This window comes from Pygoscelis adeliae, unplaced genomic scaffold (assembly GCF_000699105.1).
Source record: "Pygoscelis adeliae isolate BGI_AS28 unplaced genomic scaffold, ASM69910v1 Scaffold100, whole genome shotgun sequence".
In the NCBI taxonomy this organism is placed as follows: Eukaryota; Metazoa; Chordata; class Aves; order Sphenisciformes; family Spheniscidae; genus Pygoscelis; species Pygoscelis adeliae.
Genome location: NW_008824034.1, coordinates 2,847,987 through 2,859,399, shown reverse-complemented (window position 1 = coordinate 2,859,399; position 11,413 = coordinate 2,847,987). Strand labels below are relative to the sequence as shown.

At 42.3% G+C, this 11,413-nt stretch overlaps 1 protein-coding gene across 1 annotated transcript in view; it reads right to left on the bottom strand.

The window, feature by feature from the left end:
- Positions 1 to 11,413, bottom strand: part of NRK (Nik related kinase) — a 104,107-nt gene that overhangs the window by 49,784 nt on the left and 42,910 nt on the right. Inside the window, exons 6-12 of the mRNA XM_009331347.1 lie at positions 10,997 to 11,087; positions 8,788 to 8,918; positions 5,860 to 5,914; positions 3,553 to 3,631; positions 2,677 to 2,852; positions 793 to 865; positions 187 to 382 (exon numbers count right to left, since the gene is read on the bottom strand). Coding sequence (XP_009329622.1) covers positions 187 to 382; positions 793 to 865; positions 2,677 to 2,852; positions 3,553 to 3,631; positions 5,860 to 5,914; positions 8,788 to 8,918; positions 10,997 to 11,087 — 801 coding nt within the window. The remainder of the gene's footprint in view (positions 1 to 186; positions 383 to 792; positions 866 to 2,676; positions 2,853 to 3,552; positions 3,632 to 5,859; positions 5,915 to 8,787; positions 8,919 to 10,996; positions 11,088 to 11,413) is intronic.

Here is an 11,413-nt window from a genome sequence, read left to right as displayed (position 1 = left end):
GAAAAGGACAGAGCTCCTTTAAAATCATTGTGTTCAAAAGCGACACAGTTCTCCCAAGGCTAAAGACTACAGTCCAGGTTGTGCTGACAATTTAACACAGCCTTCTTGCCTTTCAAAGCCTACTCTCTACAGGCACATTTTTTAATTGTGATGAGACATGGAACAATAATACAAGCCAGTCCCTACATCCTCCAGCCTCCTCCTCTGCTCTTTCTGCTGCTCGATCCGTTTCTGCCGCTCTGTCAGCAGCTGCTTCTTGTATTTCTCCTGGTCCTTCAGCTGCTGCTGCTGGCGATGAGGGTCAGAACGGTTTTTGTTCTCCTGCTGCAGCCTCAGAAATTCACGGCGGAGAGTTGACTCCCCCGGAAGATTAACTATGGAGCTGAAACAAAGGGGAGGTTTCTACATGACTAAACATAACATTAAAGAGAGAATACAAGGTGCATTGGGAAGTGCTTGTTGTCCTGTGTTAGCAAATTAAGATATTCCAATAAATCTCGAGGATGTTGACTACGCATCCGCACTTACTGTGCTACAAAACAGCCTGAAGCTGATTATCGGGTCCTTCATTGGAGAGTTTCCTCCCTATTGCAGGGGAACTAAGAAGCAGCTTATTACAGACATCTTATACTCAGCAGTTATATTTGACGGCTACAAAACAGTTAAAGCTACCAGAAGGGATACAGGAGATAAGGGATTCAGAGCAAGTTAAGAAAGCCATTCTGGCTGAGGAGGGCTGTCTTCAATAAGCCCTTGGGCCGTCAAATTTTCTATTCCAGTAATAAAATTAACCTTGGTTCGCCTTCATCTTCATTCAGCTCATCATCTTCCTCCTCACTTCCACTGTAATCATAGTCTGTTTCTTCTAAAAAAGAGAACAATAAACAAACCCCAGTGGAGGATGCTGTTATTTAAGATAGGATCTTGAACTTTGTTTCTGAGCACTCAACCTGAACTACATGTAGCTCAGCCGGAATTTAAAAGCCACAGGTTGCACTGGGAGGCTGAGGGGAGGCAAGATAGCCACATACATAATTCAAAATCTAGATCAGATAATGTTTCAGGGCAGCCCCTTTACACACTCCCACCTTTTCCCTTGACTGACTGTACTGGTTTTGCAAAACTAACCTATTTCCATAATCTGAAATAAATTAGGCTAAACCCACAGAGAAATCCAATCCCCATAACAACACCAGCAGAGGGGTTCTTCAGAAAGAAATTTAGATAGGACATAAAAGATTTGTAGCGCCCTTCTCTGCTGTTGTATAGCTGTTGTATGGCTAAGCTGAGGCCTTCAGTAAATCCAGGTTTCCTTTTGTATCAAAGTGAATAATTAAAAAAAGAAACAGGGATAATAAATTAATGCTAGTTTCAGCACAGCGATTCAGAAGAAGCTGACCCACACTTGTAAAGTTCTCTTCAAGACTAACATGAAGGCAGCTTTTAAGGGATAATTTCAAACTGGTCCTATTCTGCATTGCTGGCTATATGGCATGCTAAAGTGGGACTTAATTTGTTTTTGAAGTCACTATTTTGAAGTGTATAGTCTGGCAGTTTCACACTGTTCTCCCTTTCAGGGCAGCTTTGATTAAAAGTAGCACTTTTCAGTGCTATTATTCAGTGCTTCAAAACATAACTATCTATCAAGAAGTGATTGTTATCATTGTATTTCCCTCCCCCCCAAAAGGCATTTGTGAGAAACTCTGACTTGCTATCTCTCCATTTGAATGTGCTTTGAGATTCATAGCTGAAAGAGGTGGCAGAATTTGCAACTACTATTGGAGTCAGTAAATCTACATTGCAACAGCAATTTCATTTTAGGCACAAATATTCCTGTTGTCAAATCAGGACTTGGAGTTTATAAGTCACTTTCCAACTGCATAGTGCTTTCCGAGTTTGCCCTCATAGTCACTGATCTTCACAGTGCCCCTGCCAGTACAAAACATACAGAAGAGGAAGAGGGGAGAGAGGGCAGGGAAAATCGGTGGTCAATAGGCTACAGCTCTCTCTCCACTTTGCACAGCCCTTAGTCTGCTGAGCACTGGCATTTACACAAGTATCATCCCCGCTCCAGCACTGCTTCTTCCAGGTTTTGCTCTGAAGAGTAAGGCTAGCATTTGGAACAAACTCAGATTCTCTCTTTTTCTTCAGCCACCCTGTGAAGTAGATGATTCATTATACCCATTTGTGTTTTGCTGGAGCTTGGAGGCCTTCTCGAGGTCTCTTTTGTGCACTCCACTGCAAAACACTTAAAGAGCACTTCTGCCCCCAAAGAACTCACAAGCTGAAATTATATGGAGATGCAACAGGTAAATTAAATGGATCAGGGACAGACAGATGAACTAAGAGACTGGGAAATGCTCATTGAGTACTACTTAGATACTCAATAAAGTGTGGACCTAGACTTTACTTGGACTCCTTGCCCACGTTAGCATTAGGGTTGCTCTCAGTGAATCAGGGTCAGTCAGGCTCCAAAGACTTTAGCACTTAAACACCATTAAGGACCTGGGCTTTGGCAGAGAGATCTTCAAAATGGCCTCACCGCTACCAAAGACAACCTTTCTCACAGTTTTCCTGGTTCTAGTATTTCAGTTGCATCTGCCTTGTAGTCTGCTGCCAAAATTGGAAGAGGACCTACTCTCTGCAGTGACTTTTAGTTTGGTTTTGCCACGGTACCCTTTTCTCCTTTTTTCTTCCTGGTCCTGTCCAGGTGGTCTTTCAGCATGATGCGCACTTGCCGTTCATTCTGCATGTCTCGGATGAAAGAATGCTTAAGCAAGGTTTCAGTCGACGGACGATGCAAGTAATTTTTTACCAGGCAGCTTTCAACAAAGTTTAGGAATTTCTTTGACCTGAAAAAGATATAAAAGTGGAAGAAAACATTAATCCTTTTCAACTTGTGCGCCAAGCACTACCCTTGAGTGATGGAAAGCACTAACTTTGCAAGGTTTCCTTTTGCACTGGAACTGCGTGAGACAATTTGAGTTTTGCCACCGGTGTGCCTCCTGAGAGCAGCACAGCGCTGAGGGTGAATGATGGGGAGCTCCACCTCGACCGCCCTCTCAGTGGACTTACCCTGAATTTACATCCAGATCAACAAAACCACCATCTGGCCAACGCAACTCTTTCAAAAATGCCCTTATCCTTTCGATATGGTGAAGATTTTCTCTATACACTTCATTCAAAAGACAAACTAATTCTCTGTAGGCCACAGTGACTGCCATTAGCCCCACAATGTCCATGCAGTCTTCTGACAAAGCACTGACGCCAAGCAGCCCATCTAAGTTTGCCTGTACTGCAATTTCAGCCACCCATGCCAAACTTCAGCAACTGCAATGACTGCCGCAGTTTAGGCAGAGTTCAAAAGAAAGATGTTGCTTCCCAAAGGTAAACTACATCTGCACCTGTGGCTTAACCCAGCACTAGAAACAGCCTAGGAAAGACCTCATAGGTCACTGTAGGATTTAATAAGATCGTTGTCTCTGGACAAGAGAGCTCAAAATCCTCCTAAGCCCAATGCAGCAAAAATACAGTTTTTACACATCTCTTTACCATTTTCTGGATTTCAACTTTGGGGGCGGGTTCCGTGGGATGAGGAAGAGCGCTCTCATGGGGTGCATGTCACACAGGGCTGCAAAGGAAACCACAAGCTATTGAAGGGTGCATGTCCCCCACCTGTGTCCCTCCCACAGCCTGACCACACTGACCCAGCCGGGACAGGAGCCTGGTTCTCCCAACAGAGAGAAGCAGTCCTCCACAAACACTCCCACTTCCAACAGCACAGCATCCGCCGCAGAACCGCACTGTTAGTCAACAAAATTCACACTACAGCCAAGAAATAAAGTCTCTGACTACACAGAGATCTTTCATGACAATATGCTGTTGTTGCCAGTTAAAAGAGATTTGGAAGAGAGGCTGCATGGTAGGAACAAGTACAACTTTCTTCATATTTTTTATATATATGGCTTCAGAAGGACATAAAATAGCTCACCTTTCTAATACACCAAAGGGCATTTTCGCATGAATAGAAGTTAAAGTTGGGATTGAAATACTTATCTAGTTTATTACGCCTGGCTTTTGGTTCAGATAAATGATAAGCTAAATTTTAACCGAACTCTTAGCTACCTCGTTCATGGCATAAGAGAAAATGCAGGATGAAGAAAACCTGATGCGAAGCGGAGAGCTCATAGACTGCGTCACTGGCACAGAGCGTAATGACTAAGCACACATTTCATCTAGTCTGTGTTTCGGGAGTGTGAGCACCGTTATTAGACAATCTGCAATAGATTCTACTCATGCATTCAGACGCCGGTTTCTCTCCAGCCCAATGTATTTCTTTTTAGTGTTACTGTTGTGGAAAGCTGAAGCTACAAAAAGCTCTGCAGAAAAGTAAATACCATCACATCTCATCCATCCCAGGCATTTTGTATGGAATTATGAGTGTGCTCTATCTGTCACAGAGAAATATCAAGGGTCAGAGGTCTTCTTTCAAAAATCAGAGCTACTGAATGACAACTGATAGGAACGATATGGAGGCTGATTTCTTATGATATACAGGTGTTCAGCAGTGATTCTCATAACAGGAATGGACTTACAGCATTACAGAACTAGTAAAAGTGAGAAGACGGTGGTCTGGTAAAGCCTTCGCTGCCTTCTATTAATTTCTCTGCCTGCATCCACCTGCCGTCATTTCTCATATCTGGGTTCTGTTTTTGAGTTTTTCCTTTGTATTTTCAATAGCATGTGATACCGTGGGGATGGGGGGCAGAAGAAGTCTGGTTTCTAGCTATGGGTCCCAGACACTGTTGTACTACAGTAAACAAAACACAATGCAACAGAATACAATCCATAGCATTTCCCTGCCAAAACTAGTGAAAACATCAAATACAAGTGGCATGAGGAATGAGCATGCAAAGCTACAAAGTCTCTCTTGAAGAAAACCTTTGACCACCACAAAAACCTCCCCACAGACTCGTGTCTCAGGACTAAGCTTCAGCTAGACTGAAGCACAGTGTCTAGAAGTGCTCCTGAAGTCCAGCTGGCTCCTGAGCGCTGCTAAAAACCAAGTCTGACGGGAGAAGAGCCAAGTGTGTTTTTTAAAAATACAGCCTACGCGCTCTCAAGCTCAGGCCAGAGTATAATTTATTTCATCTCCTGTGCTCTCAGCAGTGACCGGATACCTCATCACACCACATCTGCTTTGCAGGTGCTGGGGCAAAGCAGCCAGTCCTCTGCAGAAACAAAAATGCCCAAGGTCTTTGCATGCACTTTGCTGCAGCCACCGATCTCTGCCCAACGGCTGCGAGAGGCTAACCAGAAGAGCGAGGGGGACAGCTGGCAGGCGAGGGCAGGCCGTAAAACTATGGCAATCTGCTGTCAGGTTGAGAATGTGGTCATGGACCGAAGCCATTGCGTGAGCAAATACAGTATTCATCCCAAAACCTGTGAGAATCAAGTCAGTCCCAGAGTAAAAATATAACCTTTAGGCCTAGCTTCTCCCACTGCCATATTTTTTTTCAGTGACCTAAACCCAAAGCCGCTCTTGTCAATTTTTTCTGCTAACATGTCAATCCCTTCTGCTTAGCTGTACCCGCAGGCAGTGATCAAAGTGATGCTAACAAGAGCTCTAAGAAAAAAATTTTTGTTTCCCTAGGAAATGAAGGCAAGGAATCAAAATATAGACTTAAAGGGTCTAAAAGGAAGAGGAAAACAAAAGAGCCCAAATGAGAAAAAGTCATAGATTATTTTTAACCAGAACCAGAATTTAGTACATCTGTGCATTAGCCAAGCATGAGTCATTTTAACACAGAACATGTTCACAAAGCATAGACACCCCCACCTTTATACCAAATCACTTACGAGGCGCTCCTTCGGCCATTTCAATAGCAGTGATTCCCAGAGACCATAGGTCACTCTGCAGGAAAAGAAACATTGCACATTGCAACTTGCAGCATTCAAGCTTTTTTTTGTTCTGTTTTCTTTTGCGTTTTTGGTTTTGGGTTTTTTTGTTTTTACAGTTTCCCTAGATTTATCCTGGATCGGATCATTTTAGTTGGAGTGACATACATTCTGCTCCCTCCCATTCCCTACTGAGCTTTTAGGAAATGTGCTAATAGCCAGAAGCTTCCCATTTCCCATGCAACTCTGAACAGCTGACTCATCATTTAAGCAGCCAGCCCCAAAATGCAGACCTTCTGCATTCAAAAAACAAGAGCCAGAATACAGCAGGCACTGTTTAAATATATGTCTTAAATCTTTTAAACTGTTTCATGAGGCAGTGAGACACAGCAGTGCCTCACGCCCCTCTCCTGGCCAAAAAAATTCTTGGTCTTAATGCTTATTTCAGAGCAGTCATTGCTGAGTTTCTACACTGATGGAACAGAAAGTATGGTCAGGCCTTGGGGTCTGACTTCTTCTGTCTACAAAGTCTCCAGTCACAAGTTTTTGGGCACATGAAAGGAGAGCACATCATGCAGTCGGATTTATGCCGCAGTATATGTTCAGCTCAGCTCAGTTAACTTAGAGCGGAGTTTCCTTTATCGGCTTATCTGGATGCTAAAGGCCAGGTTTTGATCATGGAAGGTAAACCTGAAACACTACCAGTGACTGTAAAAACTTCACAGGTTTCCACTTGATTAATCATGTGCATTATTTTACTATTTTTTGTGTCTAAATGTAGCCAAATGAGAGGCACGTGGCCAAACCAACATGCAGGGCTTCTCTAAAACTATCTTTTAAAAAGGGAGCAAGAGAAGACAAACCTTCAATGATTAGAAGCAATATGCCATTACATGAACAGCAGCTCATGCCCAGCCTGGTGCTCTAACTAAATTTGACTTTATCAACAGAGCCTTCTCAGTCCAGCTGCTCTGAACTGCTTTACGCAAGCTGAAAAACAGTTCGCATCATCGTTTGTGGAGGGATTTGACAACAAAACTGGTGGGAATTTAATAGATTCACGATCCAGACGTGTTATTAAGTAAATGACTGAAAACTAGACAAGTCTTCTAGGGGTAGTACCACAGGTTTGGGGACAATGGGAGAAACAACCGGGCTACAAAGAATTTTGGTTTGGAGTTTCAAAGCACGAGAGGCAGACAGGTGAAAGGGAGGATGACAGCAGTGTTTGTAAAGGTCCGTGTGTGTATATATGTATTTATGCGTATATATTTTTACTCATTTGTTATAAACTTTTTCTTTTTTTTTTTTTTTTAATCAGAGCTGGAACAGCAAGAAATTAGAGTGGCTTCCTGCTACTTTGCTCATCGTATCAGCTATAAATCTCTGTAGAAAAGACCGGCCCCATGCCACCTTCTGAGTCATAGCACTGTCTGCATAAGTGCTTCCAAAACCCTCCGCTGATCAGTTTTAAATTACGATCTGCAGAACCTATTCGGAAGCAGACATAAATGCACACAGATGAACTGAAGGCAAAGGAACCTCAAGAATTAGGGGTGCACGTTCCTAATGCTTGTATCTTCTGAAAAGTACATATTCTGAAAAGGAAATTGACTGGGGACAGAGAATGAAGACAAGAGATTAATTTCTTGAGGTTTCAGTAGAAGATTTACATGGTATGAAAAATAAAATAAAATCCAAGAACATTCTTTGGTCATGACTGCCACTCACACAACGTGACCTCACTCTGCCAGTGCAGCACAGAAGGTCTCAACAAGGGAGAATCACAGCCTCTGTATCACTAGAAAATTGAAGCAATAACAGGTTCTTCCAACAAATATTTCTGAAGTCACAATTAGAATGAGAGATGCAAAGTGGCAACCAAGAGAGGACTTGAACCAAGAGAGTGACCGGAGGGTCACTCAGAGGATGGCTGCTCAGAAAGCCATCCCTGGAAAACATCCTGCACGATAAGTGTAGACAGACAAATGACAACACTGCTGGAAACAGGCCAGAGGACGAAGAAAAAGCTTTTTAAGACTCTTTGGAACAGCATCAGCACATTATAAGAATTAGGAGGAGAACCAGAAAAAGTGCTCGATAGCTGTCCTTGGGCTCCCCAGTACAAGAAGTCACGGACATATTGGAGTGGGTGCAGTAAGGGCACAAAGATGTTTAAGGGATTGGAGCTGGGAGGCTCTGGGCTGAGAGAGATGGAACTGTTCAGCCTGGAGAAGGGAAGGCTCAGGGGGATCTCATACACGCATACAAATTCCTGATGGGCGGGGAGTGAAGAAGACCAAGCCAGACTTCTCAGTGGTGCCCAGTGACAGGACAAGAGGCAATGGGCACAAACTGAAATACAAGAAATTCTGTGCCTTCTCACCTCAGCCACCCTGCAAATGACCAGAACTCGTTCTGGGATAGGAAACCTCTTGCAGTCACATGCTCATAAATGAGTGAAGTGATACTAATTACTGCCAATTAACTCAGGATTCGCAGCTGAGTACAGAGTAAAGCAGCTCTATCACAGAGGAGAGCAGTAACTTGTCATATTAGTATTACACTACTTCAAGCATTCCAAATTTATCTCTTCCTTTCTTTTCTATCCTGACCTGCCAACCTCCGTATATCAGTTTTTTTTTTTTTGCACAGAAGTTCATGAAAGTGTATTTCATGTATTAACAATTCACAAAAAAATATTCATAATGAAACTCCACTCTTAAAAAGAGCCACCACCCACATATTACAAACACTTCTATTTGTGCGGTTATAATATTATTGCGGTTTAAAAGGAGGCAAGTTTGAACTTTACAAATGCAGTACTTGAGCAGGATTTCAGCAATAACCTGCACGTTTTGCTACCTTACGCAGAGTTGTAACACTTACTCTGTAATCATATGTAGAGTCTGGGTTCTCCTCGCAAGCAATGACCTCAGGCGCCATCCAATACGGTGTGCCAATAAATGTGTTTCTTCTCCCAATAGTCCTATCCAGTTGAGCACTTACGCCAAAGTCCACTGAAAAGCCAAGCAGAGGTAAAGAAATTAATAAAGAGTTGTATCCACTTGGCAGAGTGTTTGCTTGGTTACTTTCATACCGTTTAGAACACCAAACCTTTGGGCTACAACGCATATCAAATCTGAGTTCCTCCAGTACATCTTGTCCAATAGTTGAAATTTAACTGCCTTTTTTTTTTTTTCTTTTTGACAGAAGGATCAAATAAACAGCATGCTAAATCTGCCAGGCAGGTTACAGCAGACAGGAATTGCTCTAGGAAGACACTACAGAATAATTTGTGCTTAATCTAAACGCTACATTGAGTAGGACTTGAGACCTTTAACTAGTATCTGAGAGGAAAAATACTATTTACGGACCAGGCAAATTTGGATGTGTCTAATACGGCCATTTGTGAAAGCTGGAAAGAACTACCATATTACTTCATTTTGAGGTGTTTGGAATAACTCCTTCCCTACATTCATACACTATCTTAGAACAAGCTAGAGAGTATACTAGTTTATTCTGATCTTAGACTCATAATAATGAGAGAATCGTGTGGCGCTCTTTGTGCTGAAAAGGGTGTTACTTTCATCAGGATTGTATAGCAAAATGGTTCTGTTCGGATCTGAAGAAGGGCCCATACAACCAATAATTATGTGATTGTATTTTTCTTTGAACAAACCGCTAAGATACACTAATTGGATCCACTGGGCATAGCACACGAGTGCTATTCACAGAGAAGACAAAATAACAGGGAAAAGAAAGGACTGAAAGGAGACAGCCCTATGGTTACCATCAAAGAGCACATTTTCTCACTTGCGTTACCTCATTGCAAACCACAATCATTTGTACTACTATAATTTAATGTGCCTGTTTAGCAAACCTTCTCCAACAATAAGTTGGACCTAACCTTTGGGATCATCATGCGCTCTGTGCTTCTGATGGGAAGTGTGCACACTTACACTGAAGTGGAATGGAACTGGACTGAGGACCTCTTGGGTGTCTTTAAGACACACGAGCTAAATCTCTCTGGAAACAACTTGTTGTTGTTGTTGTAGTTGGTAAATGTGTTTCATGTTTACCCAGAGTCAGAAAGGTTTAACTTTCTTGTCAACCATGTGAAGAATGGTGGGACTTAGTAACTATACAAGACTGTAAACACACACAAACCCCCCATCTTGCCAGTTTTAAGAGGGAAAAATTGAAAACTAGTACATATCTTTTAGACACTAGAAGCAAAATCCTGCCTTCATTTAATATAACAGCAAAACTCCCTTTGACTTCAGTGAAGCCAGGATTTCACCATAATGTTAAACCATAATGAGATTTAAAGTACTTATTTTTACTTGCTCCAGCCAAACATCCTACCCACATCCACAGGCCATGATTATTATTTTTGTTCTCCAAACCTACAGTGAATTCTTTCAATTAAAGAGAAAGGGAGCGTAAAGATCACCCCAAATAAGAGAAGCGCTCTCTTTGAGACTGCTCCTTTAAATCGCTGCCATGCGTTCTCTGTGATGTTTTCCCAAAACATGAAAGAGATCCCCTCCCCAAGAGAGATATGTACTTGAGTGTAGTCTTAGGAAGTCAGAAGTTGTCAACGCTGACGTGTCACGGCTAGAAAAGGAAATAAGTAAACAACTCTCCGACATTTTTGAGAGATGACTGTTAAGAGCTACTCTTCAGTGGTAGCCTTTACACACGAGTAACTTCACCTATTGTCGGATTTATGAAAATCTCTAATCACTTCCCTTAGAGAAATGGATTAGCATAATTTATTCCCCCAACTTTTTTATTTTGGAAGTCTTTGCATGCCAGGATCTGCTGTGAAGGCCTGACGGTGCTGTGACTTACTAGACAGGTTCTGTGTTTGACTGCCCAGAAGTAGCTGTATTGCCCACAGGCTGCGAGTGACATCCTTGCAGAACATGTCACATTTTCAGCTTTTTCTACATGAAAGACACCTTACAAACACAAACATTAACGCTACTTGACATATTTGTTGCTCTTAGGTTACTGAAGGTTCTTTCCGAGACAAGATGGAAATCTTAAATTTTTACAAACAGGTTTCTAGCGCACATTTAAGGAAACTTACCCAGTTTTACTTCTGCATTTTCTGTGAGAAGAACATTCTGTCCTTTAATATCTCGATGGATGACATGGTGAGCATGAAGATGCGCCAAGCCCTGAAACAAAACCACACCTTCCTTATTCTTTCTTCCTATCATTATCATGAGCGTGGCCTTGTTGCCTTTTACACTTTTACCTTCTCAGACTTTATTCATAGGGGAAGTCCTTTATATGTTATTAGCAACACGAAGACCCCAGTTTCGGGGAGGAGAGAGAACAGCAACCGCAAGTTTGATTGTCTTCTTTACCCAAAGGCCTGACAGTAGTGGAGCATCTCTGAAGTTAAGTGTGAAGAGAACAAGGTAGCAATATTTTAAACTTCTGTCTCAGAATCAAGGGATGACTCCTTACACTATGCGTTAAAGGCAAACAAAAGAGGGAA